The sequence below is a fragment of the Delphinus delphis genome, chromosome 13, assembly GCF_949987515.2.
Source record: "Delphinus delphis chromosome 13, mDelDel1.2, whole genome shotgun sequence".
Taxonomy (NCBI): domain Eukaryota; kingdom Metazoa; phylum Chordata; class Mammalia; order Artiodactyla; family Delphinidae; genus Delphinus; species Delphinus delphis.
Genome location: NC_082695.1, coordinates 18,961,750 through 18,987,233, shown reverse-complemented (window position 1 = coordinate 18,987,233; position 25,484 = coordinate 18,961,750). Strand labels below are relative to the sequence as shown.

The 25,484-nt window shown below is 52.1% G+C and overlaps 1 protein-coding gene across 5 annotated transcripts in view; it reads right to left on the bottom strand.

The window, feature by feature from the left end:
* Positions 1-25,484, bottom strand: part of KIAA1671 (KIAA1671 ortholog) — a 185,698-nt gene that overhangs the window by 43,340 nt on the left and 116,874 nt on the right. The window contains exon 1 of one of the 5 annotated variants that reach the window (XM_060028260.1): positions 21,295-22,547. The exons of the other annotated variants lie outside the window; for them this stretch is intronic. Coding sequence (XP_059884243.1) covers positions 21,295-21,579 — 285 coding nt within the window. The 5' untranslated portion in view covers positions 21,580-22,547. Of the gene's footprint in view, positions 1-21,294; positions 22,548-25,484 lie in introns of those variants that run through there. 5 annotated transcript variants of the gene reach the window in all.

Below are 25,484 nucleotides of genomic sequence, written 5' to 3'. Positions count from 1 at the left end.
TCAAGTTAACTGCAGAGGTTACAGCTCTGGAATAGCATCACGGTTATGCTCACAGGCTCCAGTCCAGAGGCCTATGTCCAATGCCGACTGTGTCCTCCCAGCTGTGTGACCTTGAGCAGGTCATTTCAGCTCCCTGAGCCTCAGTTCCCCAAACTGTAAAGTGGGATGACACCACCTACCTCACAGGATGTTTGTGAGGATTAAAAGCATCAAAGCACGTGAAGCCCTTGGAACAGTGCCTGGCACACGGCACTCAGGAAAGTCAGCTGCCATCAGCGTGGCTCTTTGTAGCTCTCCCAGGAGCTGGAAGAGGCAGGGCCCAGGAGGACGGCCGAGAAGGAAACGCTCTCCTCGTCCATTTCTGGAGCTGCCGCCCATTAGGCGGCCAAGTGAGGGGCAGAAGCACCTTCTCTTTTGGCGGCTGCCATTATAATGACATCTAAAAGGTCCTATTTCCCCACTTAAGAGGCGTTGATTAGTCACACGTCTGGCTTCAATTCTCTAGACTGCAAGAGTGGGAAGGGAGTTTCGAAAGTGTGAAGGCAGAGGGAGAAACAAGCAGCTCCTGCTACTAGAAGCGGCGCACGGGGTCCAAGCGATGAAAGACATTGGAGAGAACAGCCCCGAGTGCCTGAGATCCCTCAAATCTTTGTGAGCATGAAGGACGTGGCAGGGCCTGCGGGCACCGTCACAGACACACATCTAATGGTGATGTGAGGCCAACCATTTGGCAAGTCGACGGATCCCTCCCGGACCCAGCTGTCACACCTCTAAAATGGGACGTATATGACGATGATTAGGATAATTGCTAACGTTTATAGAGTTTACTATGAGACATCGTGCTGAGTGCTCTGCCTGTATTAGCTCATTTAATCTTTACAGTACATCTGTGCATGTGTGCATGTGTGCGTGTGTGTATGTGTGTGTGTGTGTGTGTGTGTGTATATAATTAATATTCCCATCTTCGCTAAGAAGACATTGAGATCCAGAGACATGAGGGAGTTTGCCCCAGGACAGAACTGACAAGGGGCAGATCTGGGATTCAGACTCAGGGCTGTCGGACTCTGAGCCCCGTGACCATTGGATATGAGATCCTGGCTGGCTCAGCTGCAATCCTCAGGGGCCTCCCCCTCTGAGCTCAGGACACCGAGGTTATCTCGGCTTTACTGGTCACCATAGGACCCGGGTCTGGTTTAAGGTGCTGGTTGGCAGAACTGACAGCACAACTTCTGCTTAGGTCTGCCGGCGTCACAGACACTTCGTTCTATTTCCAGGGTCTCTGAGGGACGATTTCGTTTCGACAAACTGATAAAGAATGCTAAAAACAAAATGCCGGTGCTTCTGAAAACAATACAGAAAAGCTTCTGCAGGAACCGGGCTGCGAAGGGGGTAGGGGAATCAGATTTCAGCTTCTCTCTCCCTCTCTCTCTCAATCTCCACCAGGAGGGCAGGGGTGGGCAGGGAGATGGGCTCCACCCTGCCCCTCGCAGTGGGAAATGCCTGCCAGCCGAGCCTGGGGTAAACACAGGAATCCAGATGCCAAGCCCTCTGGCATATTCATTAATTAAACTCTATGGATTTGCTCTGTTCCCGGAAACCTCCATTCATTTCAATAATAATTGGAGGCCAACCAGGCTCAGGCTGTAAAAACAGCATGCGACGTACTCAGCCACGACAGAGCACAGCAAGAAGCCTGGGTCTGAAGTCCATTCTCTAGTGGGAAGCAGCCGCATAGCACAGGGAGATCAGCGGGTGCTTTGTGACCACCTAGAGGGGTGGGATAGGGAGGGTGGGAGGGAGACGCAAGAGGGAGGGGATATGGGGATGTATGTATACGTATAGCTGATTCACTTTGTTATACAGCAGAAACTAACACACCATTGTAAAGCAATTATACTCCAATAAAGATGTTAAAAAAACCAAACCAAACAAACAAAAAGAAACCTGGGTCTGGGTGTAGTTCTGTATTGACCTTGGCCACGTCATTTCTACCTCTGGGCCTCTCAGCCCCCTTCTCTGAACAAAGGGCCCTGGACGGACAGAGATCCTCTTCTGGAATCTCAGGGCCTCTTAGGACTGTCCCATCAATGCCCAGATGGCAGTGATGGACACATCGATGCATGTACCTTCCTCTCTGCCCAATAAAAATCGAGGGGGGAATGAATTAATGTTGACTTTATACAGGCAGTTTGGAGAACAGAGTCTTTTAATGGAAGCCCATGTATGTAATTCCAGAGGGGGGAAAAAAGGACTGGGCATGTTTCCCAAAGTATGTTATGCAAGATACCAACCCAGAGAAACCCTTTGTGAATTCTGTACTCAACGCATGCTACCGAATTCCCCCAATTGGAGGCACGTTTCCCTAACCCCAGATTTAGCATTTCTGAAAGCGGACTTCTGACAATTGGTGTGTCCATTCCCTGCCGTGACCTTCTCCCACTCGAGTCAGGGAACAGATCTACAGCACTTCTCTCGATGGAGAGAGCTCAGACGTACGGGAAGCCAACGACCATCTCTGGAGGTTCCTAATGTATATTTGCATAATTAAAGGCTCTGAAAAGTCCTGCATTAGAAACATTATTTAACCAAGTGATTCTTAAATGAATTGTCTCTGAATTTATTCATGGAACACAAATCAAGTCCAGTGTAGCAACAAAGAATTCTGGGCAACTCCCAGATCATAAAACTGAAGGGGGGAAGCCAGTAATGGGGGTCCCCGGTGTTGACAAGGTGGGGATGGATGGCTGGACAAGGGTCTAGGGTCCCTGCCCTGCCCCGATTTCCAGGGAACACGTCTGTGGAATGTCCATCCTTTGACTCATCAACCTCATGAGAGGTACCATTCATATCCACCTCAGGTCTCTCCCAGCAGCCTCTAGAAACATTAACAAATAAGGAAACTGAGGCTCCGGGACATGTGTGCAGTTGCCCACGGTTGCCCAGAAGCTAAGTGGCAGGTCTGGGGTTTGATACTGGGTCATTCTTACTCTGAAGCCTGTGTTCTTTCTGTTATGTTGCCTGACCCAGTGGGTCCCAGCCCTGGTGGCACCTTGGGATCACCTGGGGAGCTGGGAAAACTCCAGCTTCCTGGACAGCATCCCAGACCGATTATGTCAGACTCTCAAGAGGCAGGGCCCTGGGTACCTGCATTTTCTGAGAACTGTGGATCTCTAACAATGGTTTGCAAACTGGGAGGCTGAGAGCTTTGCCAGAGTGAAGGAAGGTTTTGGAAACGACCCAAGTCCTGCTTACTGATGATCTGTGTCTTGTTAAGTTACATTGATTTGAAACAAGCGGGGGTCCAAAAGGGAGCAAGTGTGTCTTGGGTTTTGTTTGGTTTTGTTTTGAAAAGCTTGACTTGAATCAGTTCTGGGACTAACGCGAACAGCGTTCGTAACCACGTCCCACACAAGAGGAACAGCAGCCGTCACCATCCCCACCGTCGGAACACTAGCTCACAGGCGTTCCCGAGGGCAGGTACTGAGCGGAGCGGATTCATACGCATCCTCGGCCATCCTTAGATCAACCCCTGTGAGGTGATGCCCCCTCACCCCTTTTCAGAGAGGAAGACTCAGAGGCACAGCGGGCAAAGCAACCTGCCCACCGCCACCCGGCCTGGAGGTGGCAGAGCTGGGATTTGAACCTGAAACCAGTCTGCCCCACAGCCTGGGGCGCCTCCAAAAGAAAAGGGACGGCGCCACCCTGGTCTCAGAGAGCAGGGAGAAGACTGCGTCTCCCCGAAGCCCGGGCCCTCCCTGAGCCCGCCCCACATAACAAACAAAACAGGACACAGGCAACAGGGCGGGCAGGCGGCCAAGGCTGGAGGCGGCCCTCGGCACTGAATGGCTTCCCAGGGTGACATCAGCCCGAGCAGGTGCCAACGGCCCCTTCACCTGACCAGCCAGCAGCCCAGGGGCCTGGAGGTGACTTCATCGCCACCTCTCCCTGGAGGGAAGGAGCAGCCCCTGTGCCGCTTGCCAGGCCCTGGAGGGAGAGAAGCCGAACCAAAGACCCGAACCACAGCGGCTCCCCTTAGAAGCAGGCCAGGGGACCAGGCACCGCCTGCGGGCTGACAAGGTACCAGGTACCCTTACCTGCTGGGCACCTGTGTATCTAAGATCCCGAAAAGGGCATCACTTGGGCTGTAGCCGGGCCCCCCCTGGACTCAGCTTTCCAGGGCTGGACAACACCCAGCCGGGACCACGGGGAAAGACTGAGAACCAGGAGTCAGAAGCCAGACTTGGAACAGCCCCTGTCACGGGGTCGCTGTATGTCACTGGCAAGGCACTAGCCTTGTTTGAATGTGCCCTTGTCTCTGATTGAGGGCAGTGGCTGGCACCGCAGCACCTGCTTTCCACTTTCCTTTTCCTTTGTTAGCTTTAGAAAATTCTCTAGAAGCCAAATCACAGAAGCCCAGTATATTACAAAGATAGGGGAGCAACCGGGTTTGGGATGTGGTGGGTGAGGCGCGAGGGCTAGGGCCCTGGAATCCACCCCTCTCCTTCTGGGCCCTCCACCCCCGTGAAAACCCCAGCAGAATGTGCTCTGGAAGCTCCTCCACTTCTCGTATCCGCAGGTCTGGGGTGCTGAGCTTCTCTGTTTCCCCGGGAGGGACAGGTTTGGAGGGCAGTGGGGAGAGGGGCTCTGAGCCCGGGGGATGGGTCCCTGGTGCTGCAGGGCCAGGGAGGTGCCTGGGCTCTGAGTGGAGGCCCAGACACTTGGGCATCCTGGGATGGAGAACCCACTTAGACGCCTGGATTTCTCACCCCAGTCTTTCGCAGTCTCCTCCGTCCCGACAGGACAGTCATTCTTTTTTAGCAGTTCACCTTTACGGAATCTTTTCAATGAGTTTAAGTTTTCATAGTATGACAACTCTCTTTCTTTTTGCACTCCTATTTCTACATTTACCTAACAGTTAATCAAGTTATGCAGCTATGGTTACAAGTACAATCGGCATAAGAGGTTTGGGATCAAACCCAATGGATCTCCATTCATTGATTCATTCATTCATTCATTCAAGAAGTGTTATTAAGTTCCAGGTAAAGAGGACTGACAGGAAGGGGCATGAAGGAATTTCTGAGGGGGAGTGAGAATGTTCTAGATCTTGATAGAGTTGTGGGTTACATGGGTGTGTGCATTTGTCAAAACTCATCATGCTTTGTGCTTAAGATATATGCATTTTGCTGTATATAAATCATCCCTCAAAATAGTTATATTTTGTGTATTTATTTATAATATTCTTATAGCTGCAAATATAATAATGTTAATATCCATACTAAGAACATTTTAGAGCCAACTACATGCCAGGCACTGTCCTAGGTGCTTTACATATGTCAACTGATGTGTTCTTCACAACAACCCTATGAAGTACTATCATTATCCCCATTTTTTTTTTAATGTATGTATGTATTTATTTATTTTTGGCTGCATTGGGTCTTTGTTGCTGTGCACGGGCTTTCTCTAGTTGCGGCGAGTGGGGGCTACTCTTCGTTGTGATGTGCGGGCTTCTCGTTGCAGTGGCTTCTCTTTTTGTGGAGCACGGGCTCTAGGCGCGCAGGCTTCAGTAGTTGTGGCACGCGGGCTCAGTAGTTGTGGCTCGCGGGCTCTAGAGCGCAGGCTCAGTTGTGATGCACGGGCTTAGTTGTCCCGCGGCATGTGGGATCTTCCCGGACCAGGGCACGAACCAATGTCCCCTGCACTGGCAGGCGGACTCTTAACCACTGAGCCACCACGGAAATCCCTATCCCCATTTTAGAGATAGGGAAACCGAGGCACAGAGTAACCTGCCTACACACACTGCTAGTAGGCTGCAAAGCTGGGATTCGAACAGATGCATCTGGCTCCAGTGTCTGCTTTTTTTTTTTTTTTTTTTTGCGGTACGCGGGCCTCTCACTGTTGTGGCCTCTCCCGTTGCGGAGCACAGGCTCCGGACGCGCAGGCTCAGCTGCCACGGCTCACGGGCCCAGCTGCTCCGCGGCACGTGGGATCTTCCCGGACCGGGGCACGAACCCGCGTCCCCTGCATCGGCAGGCGGACTCTCAACCACTGAGCCACCAGGGAAGCCCCCAGAGTCTGCTTTTTGTCACTAACTAGCTCTTTCTGACTCAGCAAAACAGAGAGAGGCCCCTGTCCTCACAGCACTTCTGTTCTCGGGGGAGAGACATAATAAAGTACCTCGGAAGCTGAGCCCATGGGATGAAAAGCGCACAGAAGTAGCAGGGAGGAGCCCCAGCCTCGGCATGCAAGGGCCCGGGGCACTAAGTGTGCCCCCCCTTCTGGCTTACACCCTTGGGTGACCCTGAGGGTGAAGTCAAGTCTGGTCCGTGAACCCGGCACTGTGCCTGGCACACAGCAGGTCCTTAGTACAAGTTGGCTCAATAAATGAGCAGAGGATGGAGCCCCAACCAGCTCCCGAGGAGGCTTCAGGAGCCTTCCTTTGGCAACACGCCCTAGGAATTCAGAAAGGGCTCCGGTTTAGCTCCCTGGAAGGCTGCCTGACTCCAGCTCCGCAGAGCCGAGTAAACCGAGACCTGTGGGCACAGTGTGGCAGTGAGAACCTTGGGGTCCAGAAGGACGGCTTAGGGGTGGGCGCAGAAAAGCCGGGTACCAACTGTGGTAGTGAGAACAAAGCTGGACTTTCTCTGGCTGGTCAAGACACGGACTGACCCTCAAGTTCTTGAGACTTGACCACCATAGGCCCCGGGGCTTCTGTGGTCCTCAGAGACAACGGCCATGACCCCATGGATACACCTTGAACGTGGAACTCCGATTTACAACCTAGAGCCTCTCCAGACCATTGCTCCTAGCAAGAAAACACAGCTCCACTGAGCCCTAGTCATCCACCCAACTAATCTGGCTGGTGGGTACCCAGGAGCTTAGAGTTCATTCACACATGTGTCCATTCATTCATTCATTCATTCACCCATCCATCAGATACTTACTGAGTGTCACAGAGGTGCCAGATGTACTGCTGGGCTCTGAGGATGAGAAAGGGCAAACACATCTCAGTATTGCTTTGTGATATAGCAAGAATGGCTAGAAAGAATTTGGAAGAAGCTGCAAAGACACATCTATGATCAGAACAACATTAAAAACCCATGCAGCCATTCATTCTTTCGTTCATTCATTCATTCATCCAACCACAAGAGGTGCACTAGAGCAAACACACAGCCGGCCCTTCAGTAACAACATACTGTCCTTGAGGGCTGGGACCACCTCTGTCTTGTTCCCTGATGGACCCCTAGGGCCTCTGACTATGCTTGGCACACAGTAGGTGCTCGATAAATATTTGCGGACTGAGGGAACTGCTTCTCCAAGGGTGGTGCCCACGTGACCATCTCTACCTGGGGCTCTTGAAATGCAGGCAGATCCTGAGGCCCACCTGAGACCCAGAAGACCTCCACCTGGGATTCTACTTACTGAACCAGTATCCAAGGCGCCCACCAAAGTTTGAGTTCAGTTCTCACAGTGTTAGCTCCCTTTTGCACTCAAGGACACCACTGCTCAAAGAGGTCAAGGCCCTCGGCCAAGGTCCCAGATATGGGAAGTGGCAGCACAAGGACTCGAACCACCCACGCTGCTTCCTCCACTCCCTTGCCTCGGGGGTCAGCTGCCACTGAAGGGCACAATTCAGCTCAGAAACCTGGAAGGCTTACGTTTCCACCGATGGCACCGAGCTGTTGAAACTCCACAGGGCTCCCCATTATATGAAAAGATTAGGAAACTCACTAAGCAGAGCTCTGCGGCCTCCGTTCTTATGTTCAGTGCCTCCCCCAAAGGGCTTGTCTTTATCATGAGAAAGGGAAAAATACACATGAAGGATCTCCAACTGTTGTGCCCTCAGCCACAGCTCAGAAGGTCCCTTATTTAACTCTGTGCTGTCTCTTCTTTCCTAATTAGCTGTGGCTGTTAATGACCCTGATACGCCTTCATCACCAGGGAGCACCTTGGGGGCGGAGGCGGGGAGGGCTCGTGGGGTGTGTTCTGTGAGGAGGGTGCGGAAGCTGAGTGGAAGCAAAGGAGGCTGGGAGCTGCTGGCTCTGTCACTGCAGGCCAGGCCCACCTGCTCTGCTCTGCCCTTCTCCTGACAACCAGAACACCTGCGGGTGGAGGGTCCTTCGGGAGAGAAAACAGCGCAGTTTGAAGGAGAGGCTTAACCTTTTCAAACCGCCAACAGAGAGCAGAGTCCGTACCCCTGCTCCATCCTTGCTGGCTGGCGCACAGATGGGCAGGAGGGAAGGTTCTCGAAGAGCCGGGAGCAGCCCCGGGTGGTTGGAAAGCGAGGCCAGGTAGAGTGAAGCCATCACGATGACCAGCTACTAGCTACGGAGGGCTCACCACGGGCCAGGCTCTCTGCTGAGCGTTTTACCCTCATCACCGCGTGGAATTCCATCCCCTTCTTGCGGATGTGGAAACCGAGGCTTCCTCAAAGTCTGGCTGAAAGTCACACGCCAGCACACAGAGGAGCAGGGATTTGAATCCAGGCTGATTCCACTGGGGAGGCCTGCAAAGGTCACACTGAAGCCTCCATGTACAGAGAGGGAAAGTGAAGCCCACCACCAGGGCTGCAGAGAAGAGGTTGGTTCGAGGCTGTGCAGCTGGTATATGCATGTTAGTCACTTTTCTGAAAACTTCTCCGAGGTGGGAACTGCATCTCATTATCTTCAGTGCCTCACACAGCTGACTGCAGAGTTTTGCAAACAGTAAGAGCTCAATAAACGTCTGCTGCTCAACTCTGAAGGATATCAGGGTTGAGAACTGCACGACCTCTGACTGCCCCAACTTTGAATTTAGAAACCCCAAGCTCCGATACTGGGTCTGTCACCGACTTGCTGTGTGACTTTGTGTAGGTCTCTTTCCCTCTCTGGGCCTTGGCTTCCCCAGCTGTAACATGGAAGGAGTGGACCGGAACAATCTAGACGCTCTGGCAATCAAGGTTCAGGAGCCTCTCCAGGAAGAGGAACTCCACATCAGCGCCCTGCCCCTCAGCGGCCTGTTTACACTCGCTCCCAGGGCTCATGAAAAAATTTTTACGGATACTGAAGCTCGGCTTCCCATCATCCACCAGGGCGGCTACCTTGGTACCCTCTTCAAACCCAGCGCCAGGGGTTTCAGAACCTTCCAGGCACTTCCTGCTGAGATGTCTGCGGTGGGTGAGGGCGGCTGCTGCCTCAACACGGCCCCCACATCCATCCCTCACCCTCCCCAGGGCAGAAGGCAATTATCGAGAAGAACAGAACGGACTGCTTAACTACTAATTGAGGAATTACAGATGTTAAATTATAGGTGTGCCCGGGGAAGGGCTGTTTCTAGAAATCAAGCTGGTGAGTGACAGGAGTGTGGGCTGCCGGATAATGTCTGGCTTTGGCAGAAGGCAAATATTTGGATGTAGAGCCTGAGGACACAGGATTGGAAATTCAACAGACCGGGAAAAGTATCTTCGGTTGCTAGGAAATGTGCACCACCCCCCAAGCCCATGTGACAGGTCATAACTAGAAGGACAATAAAGCACTGACTGTGTGCTAGCGCCGTGCCAGGGCACCCAACCAGCATCTCGACTCACTCTCCTAACAACCCCGTCAGCAGACTTCATCTGCTCCATTTCGCATCTGAAGAAAAACGCTTATCACTGTGGAAAGACCTGCCCCAAATGACACCAGGCGTCAAAGGTTATTTTACCTAAAAGTTAGGAAATTCCAAAGCCCGACTACTAATGTTTTGGCTTCACTCAGAGTTAAGGTCACTTGGTTACGCAGGGCCTGGCAGGGACCTCAGCTCATAACTCATGACTCTCACCACACACATCAGTGGTTCTCAACCGCCGGCGATTTTGCCCCCAAGGGGCATTTGGCAAAGTCTGGAAGGACTGGCTGGAGGCCACGGAAGCGCGGGACAGCCCCCCATCACAAAGAAGGATCCAGCCCCAAGTGTCAGTGTCGCTGTGGTGTGAAACCCGGGTCGGCACTGGGGCGTCTCTCAGCACAGGTACGCGGGTCTCGAGGTCCACTGAGGGACAAGAAATGAGGCATCGGCAGACCTGGGCTGGAGGCCAGGCTGTGAGCGAGGTCACGTCCTACCCTGTGGGTCTAGGTTTTATCCTTTGTGAATCAGGGATGCCAAAAATAATACGACCCCCTGTGGGGTTTCTGCAAGGATGTGATAAGGAATTTGTTTTGCTCAGTGGCTGGCACAGGGTAAGTGCTCAAGACGTGTCACCCTTTATGCCTTCATTTCCCCACCTGGGAAATGGGACAAGACAGCCTCTGCCTTGGTGTGACTCTCAAGCTTTTTCCCTCTGATACTGCTAAACAGAAGTCACATTTTCCCAGACGGCCTCGCTACAAGATTCAAAGAGCCTGGAGAGAAGGCAGCTGCAGAAAGCCACGGGGCCAGCAGTGGACTTTGTGTGAGCAAGAAATAAACATTTTGGGGGGTAGAGTGGAGGGGGATGGATAAAGGGGGTGAAAAGATACAAACTTCCAGTTATAAGATAAATAAAACCTGGGGACGTAATGTACAGTAAGGTGACCATAGTTAACCATAATGTGCTGTGTATTTGAAAGTTGCAAAGAGAACAGATCTTAGAAGTTTTCGTCATGAGAAAAAAAATGCGTAACTATGTGAGGTGATGGGTGTTAACTAAACTCACTGTGGTGATCGTCTCGCAGTTTCTACACATGTCAAACCATCACGTACACTTTAAACTAACACAATGTTATAGGTCAATTACATCTCGGTAAAACTGGGGAAAAAAACAATACTTCAAAAAAATTCAGGTTAAAAAAAAAAGAAAAATTTTGTGTTAGGAGTTGCGAGTTGGGACCTACCGTACAGCACAGGAAACTCTATTCAATATCTTGTAATAACCTATACGGAAAAGAATCTTAAAAACAAAAAACATTTATATATATATGTATATATATGTGTGGGTGTGTATATATATATATATATATATATATATATATATATGTGTGTGTGTGTGTATAACTGAATCACTTTGCTGTACACCTGAAACTAACACAACATTGTAAATCAACTATACTTTAATAAAAAATTAATTAATTTTAAAAGAGTTGAGAGTTGGCAGTTTGTTACTGCAATATAACATACCCTAAGCTGACTAATACATCAAAGTTATAAGAAGAATAATAGCAGCTAAGTTTTATTATGCACTTTTTAGGCTCCGGGCACTGTGCTAAGAACTTCACGGGCAAACTGAGTCTCACGAAGGTAAAGTCTCCTGCCCAAGGTCCCACAGCTAATTAGTGACAAGGCTGGGATTCAAACTCAGATCTGTCCAAAGGGAGAGCCAAGCTCTTAACCGGACTGACCTAATTCTACCTGCATCTCCCCACTTTTTTTCCCCTTAATCAAGAAAGGACAGACAAGGATGCCAAATCTATGTTTAAAAAACAAAAGTAAACATTCACACACTTTGTAGTTTTTTAACTCTTGGTGATAATTTATGTTTTAGGATCTGCCTTTCGAGGGAGCAGGACAGTTGGAGAGGGCTCCTCAGGTCTAGAAATTGATGCAGGAGAAAAACCACTCTTGTATTCCCTGCTCTCAAATCCATGTGGAGAATTCGTGGCTGTTTATGGCCCAATCTTTATGATGAATGTTTGATGAGTTAAACGGAGTGATGAGCACTTAGGATCCAAGAAATGGATTCCCTCCCACGCCGGGAGAGTCTGGCCAACTCCTGAAAGGATGTGTTGCTCAAAAGCCCCTGGGACCCTGAGCCCACACTGGCCAAGCAGCCTCCCTTACGAGCAAGAGCCCCCAAGATGAGAAAAGTATCCGTGGGGAACACCAAGGGCTACTGCATCACAGATCTCGGGCAGGTCCCTTGAGCTCTTCCCACCTCAGTTTACTCATCTGTGAGATGAGGGATTAAGTAACACTCCCCGGCCACCGTCAGACTGTCTGTTGTGGTAGGTATGAATGAGAAGGAACGTATACTGGTTATCTACTGCTGCGTAACAAACAGCCCCAAACCTTCGTAGCTGAAACAACAAACACTGCCTCTCCCAGTTTCTGGGAGTCAGGGTCCAGCAGGGGCTTGGCCGAATGGTTCTGGCTGAGGATGCCATGAGGTTGGAGTCAAGCTCCCAGCTGGGGGTGCAGTCTCCTCTGCAGGTTGTAGGAAACACTGCCAAGCTCACTCGCACAGCTGCTGGTGGGTTTCAGTCTGTGCCACGTGGGACTCTCCACAGGGCTGCCTGAGTGTCCTCGAGACGCGGCAGCTGGCTCCCCCAGAGGGAAAGCTCCGAGAGAGGGAAAGAGTGACCAAGAGAGAAGTGACAGCCACCTTCAGTATAACCTGATCTCAGGTGTGACACCACCACTTCTGTTGCATTCTCCTGGTCACAAAGACCAGCCCAACGTGGGGTGGGAGGGGGCTTTGCGTGAATACTGAAGGGCGAGAAGCTCTGGGGCACTTGGAGGCTGCCTGTCTGCCTGTCTGAATGTGCTTTGCCAACTGTTGAACACTGAACGATGATGAGGAGGAGAAGGACGGAAAACATTCACTGAGACCCTACTACGTGCCTTGCACTGTGCTCAGTGTTCTGTGTGCATTACCTCAGGGTAATCTCCAGCACAGCTGCGGAGTCGACTAATATTGTGGGCCCCACTTTACAGAAGAGGAAATGGAGGCATAAAGAGACGCAGTTGCCTCCCCAAAGTCCCACAGCAAGTGAGAGGCAGAACCAGGATTCAAACCCACAGCTCTGAGACCCCATGACTTACTCTCTTTACTAACAGTGGTATAGACACAACTGTGAAATTTTCAGGAGTCAGTTCTGAGCCAGCTGCTAAACACAGCCATTAAGAAAAATTAATGATATAAACTAATGATTGAATAAACCCTATTAAAAGCAAAGGTAAGGAGTAGTCCAACCTTATCACTTCCTAATTACTACGGTTTACTATTATCTATGGTCTTGAGGTCACTTATGTACATTGAATCTGTACAATGAACATACTATACCCTAGTCCCCCCCCCATCTGCCGTTTCACGTTCCATGGTTTCAGTTACCCACGGTCAACCTCGCCCCAAAAACATTAAATGGAAAATTCCAGAAATAAGCAATTCATAAGTTTTAAATTGCACGCCTTTCTGAGTAGTGTGATGAAATCTCACACTGTCCCTCCTGGACCCCCAACCATTGGATTCGTCTGCTCCCGCCATCCATCCATTACCATGATGGCTCAATGATCCAGGATAACCCAAAGCGGACGACCCTCCTTCTGACGTAGCGTCAGGTCAACGGCAGCCCAACAGTCCGTGACACTGCCTACGTCATCCTGCTCACCTCGTCTCATCATGTAGGCATTTTACCGTCTCACGTCATCACCGGAATAAGAAAGGTGAGTACAGTACAATTAGATATTTTGAGAAACAGAGAAACCACATGCACATAACTGTTTAAAGTATGTTGTTATCATTGTTCTACTTTGTTATTAGTTATTGTTAATCTCTTACAGTACCTAAAAGCTTAATTTAATTTATAAATTAAACTTAATCATAGGAACGTATGTATAGAAAAGCATAGTGTATACAGGGTATTGTACTATTCAGGGTTTCAGGCATCCACTGGGGGTTTGGAATGTGTCCCCCGCACATAATGGGGGACTACTGTGTATACTAATGATGTACTGCACATCTTTTCCCAGCTCCATGCTCACTGATGGCTAGTTGGTAGCTTGCAGTGGGCCCTGGTGGGAGTATTTACACCAGAGGAATAGGCAAATGCTGCATACAAATCAGGGCTTTACTCCTAAAGACCTGGCTCATGTTAAACATTCACCAGCGGCCCACTGTAATTGACCCAATACATCCTTCCCACTTGCAAGGAATTATCTTGGTGACTCCTTGCCGAGACCCCATTCTTCATGAAATCCAAAAATATAACATTCCCTGTGATATGTACCGACCCAGATTTCCTTCCTGAAATTTCTGACTTCCTGATGAGGAAAGCCAGAGGCATTTTGTCTGAACAAAACATCTGAGATTTGAAAACGCTGAAAGAGGGAGAGAAAGTGAGAGTAACAGAGGACCCGTGGGGTCACAGAGATGAAGAGGAGCTTGTTTTAACCTCGCTGACCTCTCAGAAGTCCGGATAAGGACGTGCCCACCTAGGGCCGCCCCTGCAGAGTCCTTCCCGATTGCCCCAAATGGGGAGCGACCCGAATGCCCAGGCAGAGGGGTGAATAAACAAAGGAGTGTGTGCACTGTGGAGTGTGGCCTGGGCATTCACAACAGTCTTTACTAAAGACACATAAAACCGGCACATGTTCTCCAAGGATAGAGACAGAAGGTGGGCGATTTTGCTTGAGAAAGGGAGGAAAAAAGACAGGAAGGAAATGCATTCGAATGCCAAGAGTGGTTTCCATGGACCTTAAAATCATGGGTGGATTCTGCTCTTGTTCGGGTTTTCTGTACTCTCCACGTATTGTGAGCGCAACCCCCTTTTTCAGTGTGGGGGGAGGGGCGGAGAGTGCAACGTAATTTCACACAAGCAGAGCCCGGTGGAGCGGCCAAGCCTTTGTCCTGCCCTGCGCGTCACTCCAGGTCTCTCCCAGAGGCACCGACTCTGGGCCCAGGCTTCGGCCCTGTCTGGACCTGTGAAGGGGCCATTGTTCTCTGGGTGACATCATTCTGCTGCCTGCAGGGTGAAGAGCAGACCTGGAGTTGGGTGCAGTCGGCCCATCCTGCCTGCCCATCCACACCAGAGCAGAGGTGAAGTCACTGGGCGCTGGACTCGGGGGCTGCGTTGAAGTCTAGCATCCCAGTTCCATGCCCTAAGGGGCAGGGCCTGAGGCCAGGGCACCTGGCAGGGCTTTGGACCAGCAGTGGTGGGCAGCATCGGCACAGGTGCCAGGAGATGCAGGAGGGGGTGGTAGTAGCTGGACCCTATTCCCCTGAAGCCCAGGTCTCCGAGAGAAACGTGACAACCTGTGCCTGGCACAGAGTAGGCGCTCAATAATTAACAGCAGCAATTGTTACTCTGCTCTCGTTACTGCTCCCTTGCTCATAACCTACGGTTACGATCTAAATCTAAACCTCTAAAATCTCGCATCCTTACCAGAGCCCCCAGGCCCTGCACGACCTGGCCCCCAACTGCTCATTTTCTACCTTCTTCCAACTTACTTGCTCTGATCCAGCCACCCTGGCCTCCCTGCTGCTCCTCAAACATGCCTCAGGGCCTTTGCACCTGCCTTTCCCGCTGCCAGGATGTTCCTCCTCCAAAACTTCGTAAGGTCCATTCCCTTCATTCGCGTCTCTGCTTAAAACATCACCTCCTGAGAAAACTTCTCTGACCTCTCTTCCTAAATCACACTCCCACCAGTCCCCATACCCTGTGACATTTTTCCTCAGGGCCCTGACACATACCAGAGAGTATCTTGTTCACTCATTAGCTGACTTATTTGTTTACTGTGTCTCCCTGTTCCTGTGAGCCCTGAGAGGGCAGAAACCCTGTCTATCTTGTCCTCCATCTGGCAAAGAAGAGATAATGGACAAAAAATTCTTAATGAATGAATAATAGCTTCTATCCCCATTATATCTCAGATTTTCCCACCTGGACCTCTATAAGGAAAGAACTCCCGACCACCCTGGGCTGGAATCTTGGTGTCGACTCCGAGATGGTGGGTACCAAGGCTAAATCACTGATCCTCTCTGGGCCTCAGTTTACCCATCTGTGATATGGAGATGGTGCCACAAGGCAGACACAGGGATAAAGGACAGTGGATTTCAGGAAGCCAGACATGACGTCAGCGGCTAGATGTGCAGGATGCTCTTCTAGGCACCGGCGATACCGAGGTGAGCCAGGCCGACCCAAACCCCAGCCCTCGCAGGCCTTTCATTCTAGTGGTGGAGACAGAATGAACGAGTGAAATGAAGCAAGTTCAGACTGAGATAAGTACCAGGAGGACACTTACAGGGCACAGGGTGGAGGGAAACACGGTGGGGATTCACCCCAGCCTCAGCCGTCAGGAAGCCTCTCTGTAGAGGTGAAGAGAGAGGGAAGAGCATTCCAAACACAGGGAACTGTGAGGGCAAAGGCCCAGGGTCTGGAAGGAGCAGGCCATGACTGAAGAAGAGCAGGGGGTCAGAGTGGCAGGAGTGAAATGAGCTTGGAGGACAGCGGTGAGAGCTGAGGTCCGGAGGGAAGCAGGGCCACATCCCACGGGGCCTTGCGGGCCACGGTAAGAAGCTGAGGCTTCCTAAGTCTGGGTGAGGCAGGGGAACAACTTGACCCCTTGGGTTGCTGGGTGAAGAATGGCCTGGAGGGCAAGAGGCCAGAGTAGAAGCAGTGAGTGAGCTGAACTGCGCCTCCAAAGAGATATGTCCACATCCTAACCCCTGGCACCTGTGAATGCGACTTGACTTGGAAAAAAGGTCTTTGCAGATGTTAAAGAAGTTAAGGATCTCCAGATGAGCTCAGGATGGATGACCTGGAGGGCCCTAGATCCAATGACAAGTGTCCTTATAAGAGACAAAAGAGAAGCGGAGTGCAGACAGAGGCAGAGATTGGGGCAACGTGGCCACAAGCCAAGGAATGCCTGGAGCCATCAGAAGCTGGAAGAGGCAGGAAGGATCCTCCCCTAGAGCCCTAGAAGGGGTGTGTGGCCTGACAACACCTTGGTTTTGAACTCTTGGTCTCCAAATTTCTGTTGTTTTCGGCCGCCAGTGTGTGTGGTCATTTATCGTGGCAGCCTAAAGAGGCAGTCAACGTGGAGGAGGTATTGACAGAAATCGGGGCTTCTGATGGTGAGAGTCACAGACATCCTTTTCCTTTCTAATTCTCTCCCACTTGCTAAAAAAAGGTGTGTGTGTGTGTGTGTGTGTGTGTGTGCGCGCGTGCGCGTGCGCTCATGGCAGGGGGAAGACGCTGAGCCCTGCTGAATATTTTTGCATCCATTTCGCCATAATTGACGCAGAACCAAATACTCCCACTCAGGATTGAACCCACCCAGCACAGGGCGCCGGTGCTTAAACAGTGAATCCCCGGAGCCAGGGGCCACCTTGGGCCCAGCACAGCCGACACACGCTGGGGTGTTGGGGTTCCAGCCTCACCGATCCCAGCTGTGTGGCCCCAGGCCTGTGACTTCACCTCTCTGTGCTTCTGATTTCTCAACCATAAAATATGGGGGCTACACTCCATGTCCCTCAGGGGCAGCTATGCGGATTCGATGAGACCAACTCCTGGCAAACAGGAGGTGCTTGCCCTTCTTCCCCAGCTCAGGTCAGTGGGAGGATACTCCAAATACAATTATAGTCCCCCAACCAAATTACGTACAGCAGTCTTCTCAACCGGAGGAGGCGGAGGGGGTGGCGGTTTTGCCCCCTGGAGACACCTGGCAATGTCTGGGGACATTTTTGGTCATCATGCTTGGGGGCGCTACTGGCATCTAGTGGGGAGAGTCCAGGGATGATCCTATATACATACATGGGACAGCTCTCTGCCCCCCAAAGAATGACTGGGCCCTAGGTACCAACGGTAGTGAGACTGGAAAACTGACATATGGCAAGAGTTTGGTGTCAGAACTTCCCTGGTGGCACAGTGGTTAAGACTCCACGCACCCAATGCAGGGGGCCCGGGTTCGATCCTTGGTCAGGGAACTAGATCCCGCTTGCATGCCGCAACTAAGAGCCTGCATGCCGCAACTAAAAGATTCCCACACGCCGTAACTAAAAGATTCCCACACGCCGTAACTAAGAGTTTGCATGCCACAACTAAGAGTAAGCATGCTGCAACTAAGGGTTTGCATGCCGCAACTAAGAGTATGCATGCTGCAACAAAGATCCGGCACGTGGCAAGGAAGATCCTGTGTGTCACAACTAAGACCCGGCGCAGCCAAATAAATAAATATTAACAACAACAACAACAAAAGAGTTTGGTGTTACAGACAAGCCCTTGATCTTTTAAGACGGTTCCCTCGTTTTCAGCCCCTACATGACATATTTATCTGCTGACGTGTTTTATGTTCTGTCCCCTTGAAGGCAACTCTATAAAGGCAAGAGCTGTGTCTGTTTCATTCAGTGTTGGCACCCTAGTAGGTGCTCGATAAACACTGGTGGGATGAAAATGTGAGTGAGTGAATGAAGGGACACAAATAATACACACCTCCTGCTTACGGGGTCCTAGCACACAGTAAATGCCCACAAAAGGTTGGCCAGGTTCTTATTTTGCTTTGCAAAAGGCACCAGTCTGGCCGTTTGGTTAGGTGGGACTCACATCACGGCACCTGCACCCACACTCGTTAAGCCCTTCCTGTATGCGGGTGCTTAACAGGTGCCAGGGCTGTGCTGGTGTTTAGTCCGTCCCACTGGACCACCCACCTGACAAGCCCCAGGAGAACCCCCACTTTACAGATGAGGATGCTGAGGCTGAAAGAGGTGGGCCCACTTGCCCAAGGTCACTCGGCCCCGAGTCGGTCCAATTCCAAAGCCCTCTCTGCAGAACAGCCCTCAGCCTTGGAGACCCCTGCTTCCACTCCAGCCATTGGCCTCTGTGGCACTGACATTGTGCCCGGGTTCTGGAATTTTCTGCCTGGCCTCCACTTGCAGTCCACCTTGCTTGCTGGGCTTGTTTTCAGGCTCACTCTGGGCTGCAGCACAGACATGCCTCTTCCTGCCTTTGTCGCTCAGAGACAATGCGATTATTTCCCTTCTTCCCCCTTTTATTCGGCAGACGCCCAGGCAGGCCATTAGCAAACTATTTCAAGGCTGCCTTTAGAAAAACGTTTTGGGGCACGCCTTTGAGGGTTACTTTGTGCCTGCCAGAGATTCTTCTACTCGGCTCTGAGTAAATAGGAGCCTGAGGCAGGATTTGGAAGAACGGACTCTTTAGGTAAATCAAGTAAGAGTTCAAGTCCCAAAGACTGAAATCCCGCCCCTGTCCCCTTCCCAGCCCCAGCTACGGCTCCTGCAGGTGGCCCCAAACTCTTAACTGTCTGTGGCTTTCAAAAGTTTCCTCCTCCCATAGAACAAATATTTAAGCGAAGTCCCCGAGTGAAAGGGGAGTGTGTGGATTTTCCAGTTCGCTGGGGATCTTTGAAGGGATGGTTTGGGAGAAAAGGTTTTGGTTGTTGCAGTAGCTAACTTTTAAGGCCCACATACCATGGCCATGGGCATCATGCATCTACTGGTGGCAGGTCACTGCCCTTAAGTGATAACGATGGGAAATGTAAATGGGAAATGGGGATAAACCCCCATTTCACAGATGAGGAAACTGAGGCACAGAGAGGGGAACAGTCCACCCAAGGCTGCACAGCTGGAAAGTGGCAGAGCCAGGAGTCAAACCCAGGCCCTCTGCAGAACAGCCTGTGTCTCCATCCCAGCTCTGCCCTCATCCCGAGGAGTCAGGACATCATGGCACCTGACACAGAAAGCGGCTACACAGGCACACCTATCATGTGCGCAGTCCTGCGACGGGCACCCACTTCAACCTCCTGATGATCCTGAGTTCTCCCCACTGACAGAGGAGGAAAGTGAGGCTTGAGAAGGGTCAGGGTCCCTTCGCCAGGATGTGGCCAAGTTAGATTCAAGCTTTCGACCCCAATGCCAGCTGGTAGATGCCAAATGCTAAATGGGAAGGTACCAGATGAATTCAGCCCAGATTCATCTAGCACGCATCAGCGTTGATGGAGGTACTGCAAGGCAACAGTGAACAGAGGAGACAAAGGCCCTGCAAGGTCCATCTCCATTCATTCGTTCATTCATTCACCAAACTGGGGAGCAGGGCAATGAGGCCTGGGGGGACTCGGGTCGATGCCTAGGGCCACAGGGCAGGAGGACTGAATGTTACCAAGCCCCACACCCTTAAATGAATTGCCAGAGAGGGAACAAGAGTGAAAGAGAAGAGAGACGAGAGAGAGACACCCAGAGACGAGACAGAGGGACAGAAAGAATGAACGAGAGGCTTTCTCTCCCTGGGCTAAGTCACCCCTTCCAAAGGTTGGGGTGGGGAATCTGTCTCATAAATTCAGGCCCTACTGATTTGTCCAGGGCCACAGAGCAGCACAGATCCAGAAGGGAAGGAGATGTCATATTAATTAGGCACATGTTAGCACCTGACTGCTCTGGTTGCTGTGTGACCCTGGGAGAATCACCACACCTCTCTGGGCCAGCCGAGGGGATGCTGGGATCCTGCACCTTGAGGGCAGGCGTGAGATCTCAGCGACCTCGCGTGCACAGAGGGCTGGCTGAGAGCCTGGTGCACCCCTCGGCTCCATAACTAAATGCTGGGTCCCAAAATGACCATCGGGACACTTCACAAGGCTGAACCCAGGGAAGGAGCTGGCTTAGCCCTTCACCCATCTTTAGTCTCCTGCGAACCAGGTCACATAGTCTGGTGGCAGATGTCTCCTATGTGAAAACACCAGGCCCTCTCTTTGAGGGTCAGTGATATGGGCTTCCCTGAAGTTATCAGGAAGGTCTGGAGAAATCTTTTTACTGGAAGCTTGGCTGGAAAGAGCCCTGAGTGGGGTTCAAAGCTTGGGGTTCCGGCAATTGCTTTGCCACTCACTCACTGTGCTACCCCAGGCAGGTACCTTTCCCTGTCTGGGCTCAGTTCCACCTCTTCAAATCATTAGTAAGGTCCTTGAGAAAAAACCTGGATGCAAGTCGCGTTTTCAATCATTAGATGTCATTCTACCCTGGTCCCCAAGCCCCATCAAGCTTGCCTGAGTGAGAGATGGTGGAATCTCAGGACCCAGATTAAGGTCCCCTGTCCTGGCCCATTCACACCAAGATTCACTTGTCAGTGGGCAAATCTGCCCACCACCTCGGGTAATCAGATGAGACCTCACAATTTTGCTCGACTGTAAGACCACAGAAGTCACAACTCCACACGCGCATGACACGGACACTTGGCCACCCTGGAGGGTGTGAGGAGATGAAGCAGGTGCCAACTAATCCTCCCCCAAAATAGGAAGCATTTGCGTCGGGCTGGAGTGTCGGCACTTGCAGACAAATCAACCGGCAGAGGCTGCCGGACTCATGTGCCAGCCCCGACCGCACAGACGTTGAATCCGGTATAAATGTCCTGACCGCTCTGGGGGAGCGAGCAAGTCCACTGTCAGGGGGATCGCCACCACACGCCGCTTTCCCAGGCGCGGGAGCAGGACAGGGTCGGGCTAGACGGACAATTATTCTGGAAGAGGCAACCTCCCCGGTTGGATCTGTGGGAACCCCACCACCTCCCTGGAGTGGGGCAGGGGCCGCACTGGAGGGGAGGAGTTCTCACTGTTGTTTTAATATTTTGAAAAACATAATAAGCTTACAAGATCTGGTGGCTCCGAGTCCGGCTGCCTTTTCCTCAGGGAAGAAAATCTCTGTTGGCTTCGCGCAGAGAAGCGGCGTAAAGATTCCCGGCTGCGGGAAGCGAGGTGTCGGAAGGACGAGGTGCGCTTGAAGGGGGTCCGGCCGGAGGGCTCCCCACTCGCCCGCTCGGGGCCCACCGTGCTGGTCACTAAGTTGAGGGCCTCCTGGAAGGACCGCCGGACGGTCCCCATCCACTGGGTCATGTGGGTTTGGGCCACCGTGAGTTTGTCTCCCAGGTAATCCATGGGGCCGGCAGGTGGGGAGGCAGGAAAGCCGCGAAACGCCGGGTCCTCTCCCCTCTCCCTGCTGTGCACCGCCGGGAGTTCTGGGCTGCCTGGAGAGGAAAGCCAGCAGCCCTCTTCAGCCGGCCCGAGAGTAGATAAACATCGCTGAGCCAGCAGCCAGCGGCATCCGCGGGGCTCGCTCCGAATCTGAGGCAGTTCAGGGTCAGGCTGCGAGTCCACCCCCCGGAGTTGTGAGTAAACACGCTGGCCGCTCCAAGATCCAGTTCCCAGCGCTCACCGGCTGGCCGGCTGGCTCGGGTGACGAGGAGCTTTGAGGAACTGGGCTGCCGCGCCGGCTCCAGGGCGTGACGGTCCCCGCGAGGTGGGGGTGGAAAAGGCGGTGGCCCCCGGGCACCCTCAGGCACCTGGATCCTCACTTTCCCCCAGGTAGGCGGCACCCCCCAGGCACCCGCGGCGGCGGCGGGGCCCTGCTCACCTGGCCCACGCAGGTTTCCTGTCCTCCGGCCGGGGGCTCCAAACCTGTGGGCCGGCGGGCAGCTAGCTCATTTCTGGAGGCAGCCACCAGGGTCCCGGGTCCCCTGGCTTGGCAGCCCAGGATGACATCAGCCCCCGTTCTCAGCGAGGGGCTTCGCTGCCCAGGAATGCCAGAGGGGCCTCGGGGAGGCGGCCGCCCAGGGAGCTGACGTCCGCCCCCATTTGTTCTTCCTCTCCAAGTCCCAACTCGCTCACCGTCCCGCGGAGCTGACTGTGAATGCACGTGCCCGGCAGCCTATCCGCCCTATGCCCTGACCGCGGGCGCAAGGGGAGATGCGGCTGCACGTGCGTGCACGCGGGCGCCTGTGTGCACGTATGTCGGAGATCAGGCGGCCCGGGGAAGGCTGAACAGTTGGGAAACTGCCTCTAGGGTGACAGGCAGCGAGCGTCTGTGGACCTCTGGCCGGCAGTCAGTCTGTCTCCCTCTGGCGGTCCATTTCTCTGTCAGTTTCCCAGCCTCTCCTTCCTCCCCCTGTGTCTTATTTTCCACTTGTTCCTCCCTAAGCTCCTCTCTCTCTCTCATCCTGTCTCTTTCTCTCTCTCTCTCTCTCTCTCTCTCTCTCTCTCTCTGTCTCTCTCGCCTTTCCAGCCTTCTCTCCCTCCTCCCTAAAAGGCAACACCCAGCCAGGTGAAACAACCCCCGAGGTCCCCCAAGGAAGGAACTGGGCCGGGCTGTATTTCAGTACAGGCAGAGTTGCCATGGCAACCCTGGGGCACAGCATCTGCCCCATCCTGGGTGGGCAGGCGCGGCACAGGGATGAACAGGAATGATTCATGGTTTATACTGGGTCACATGAGCTCCTGGGCTTTAACCCTTGTGGAGCTGTAGTGGCGGGGGGGGCGGGGTGGGAAATGCGAGGCAGCAGCATCTGAGACTGGAGGGGGTGCTTGTCCGGAAACGGTGAGCAGCAGCCTCCCTAAGGGGAGGCACACTTGTGGAAGGAGCTTTCTCCTTCCAGCAGGGATCCACCCTCTGTGTTACAGATGAGGAGGTGCAGACTCAGAGACGTAGATTCACTTGCCCAAGGTCACACAGCAAGGGTACCACCAGAGCATGGGTCTGGGCTGTTTCATCCCCGCCCCTGCCCCATTTTCCGGGTCTGACACAGCACATGGTCCAGAGTTGGAGCTCAGTAAATATTTATCGTTCAAACGCCGAGTCCAAGAGTGAGACTTTGATCAGTCTGACTGCATCCCCAGCACTTTCCCCCACCCACGTCATCTCAGTTTTGAACAAATATTTGCTCCCTAGACACTGATCAAAGGGCTTCACTTGAGAAAGTTTTTCACGGAGGTGTCTGACAATGGAGCTGACGCAGATCTCCTCCTTCTCTGGATTCCCAGTCCTTACAGATGCTCGTTTGCTCATTCATTCTTTCACTGATTCATGTAAACATTCAGAGACTGCCCTCCCCGGGCCAGGCACTGGATACAGAGACTGAGGACGCACCTGCCCTTGAGGGCTCCCAGTCCAGTAGGACACTATAACTGTGGCTAATATTCACTGAGAGTGTGACTGAGTGTCCAATGCCATTCTAAGTGTTCATAGGAATTAACTCATGAATCCTCACGTGAACCCATTTGACAGGAGGAGACTGAGGCCCAGGGAGGTGACGTCACCTGCCAAGTTCTTCCAGGGTGGTAGGCGGCCCCCAAGGTGGCCTCCAGGGATCCCTGACCCCTGTTATTCACACCCCAGAGTGGTTCCCTCTCACAATGAGTCCGAGTTGGTCTGTGTGCCCAAGAGATAAGGCAGAAGTGACAGTGTGTGATTTCCACAGCTGGGTCCTACCAGCCGCCATGCTGTGAAGGCACTCAAGCAGCCCTGTGGAGAGACCCACGTGGCAAGAGTCTGAGGCCCCCAGCCAACAGGCAGCACCCACTTCCAGCCGTGTGAGTGAGCCATTTTGGAAGCAGATCCCACATCGCCAGGCAAACCCTTGGATGACTGTGGCCCTCAACTGCAACCTCACGGGAGACCCTGAGCCCGAGCCATCCAGCCAAGCTGCTCCCAAATTCCTGACCCACAGAAATCACAAGAGATTCAAATGCCCAGAGGCAGGATAGTGCCTGGGCCATTGGGAAACCAAGATCTGGAGCAGAATTGCGGAGAGAGAGGGGAGGGAGACAAGGGCCTCTTGTAGCAGCCTGCACCCCATGATGCAAATGAGAAAAATGTGCACAGGGCCCCAGATCCTACCTCCATACATGTGTCTGGCCCCACCCACCACCCCATACCGCCTTCAGGGTCCCAGGGCTTCTGGCCACTAAGGTTTGCCCACTTTCCTCACCTGGTCTGTAGCCAGCCTCCTGCAGTGGGTGGGCCAGTTGCCCAGAGGGCCAGGAACTTCCAGGGTGGGAGCAGTCATGAGAAAGAGCTGAGTCCTCCCCATCTAACCCCAGAAAAGCCGCACCAGAAATACCTAAAGATCTAGAAAGGGACGCAACTTTTTAACAGACCATCTGGACACAGAGGTGGGAAAAATCTACTGAGACCCTTCCGGAGGCAAAACGTTACATCAAAGCGGCACCCACAACACCTTTGAAGTGACAACACCCAGCGTTGGCCAGGCTGTGGCGAAAGAGATACATTTGCCCACAGGTGGAAACGGAGATTGGTATATTATTTCCTGAAGGGAATTTAACATTGAAGATCAAAATTCTTAAAAACAATGACCAGTTAATGGCATGCATGCCGAAGTGTATCTATAACTTATTTTGAAATGCAGCAAAAAAAAAAAGTATACACTAAGGAATGGATGGCTGGCTAGATTTTTCTAAGGCAAAGAGAGCAAAAGGTGAGCAATTATAGAATCTGTCTGGTAGGTATATGTGTATGTCCTGCACGATTTTTCTGTATATTTGAAATTTTTCATAATAAAAGGTTGGGATGGGAGGATGTGCCTGCCTTTTGATCCCGAGTTTCATGATCCAGTTCCACACCCAGAAATCTGTCTGGAAACGAGAAGGATCTATACAAACATTTTGCTATACAGGGGTGTTCATCACAGTTATATTTGTGAAAAATTCGTAAAAACCTTATCGTCCAACAAAAAGAGACTCGTTCAGTGTTGTGCCGACCCATACTGAAGTCAGAGGCAAAAGAAAAAATCAGTGACACTGATCCTGTCTTTATGTACAATGTCGACAGTTTGTTCACCATGGATTTTTGAATTAATTTTGATTTTTTAAAAAATACTGCATTAAAAGTAATTTATTTTGATAACCCATTATTTTGGTGCTCTCTTAAATTTTGGGCCCTAGGTGTGTGCCTCAGTCACCTCACCCTAGCCCCAGCCCAGGATATGCTAAATCAATATAGCTTCATGGTTAAGGGTTTGTAGACCTGCCTCTGGCTCTTATTAGCTGTG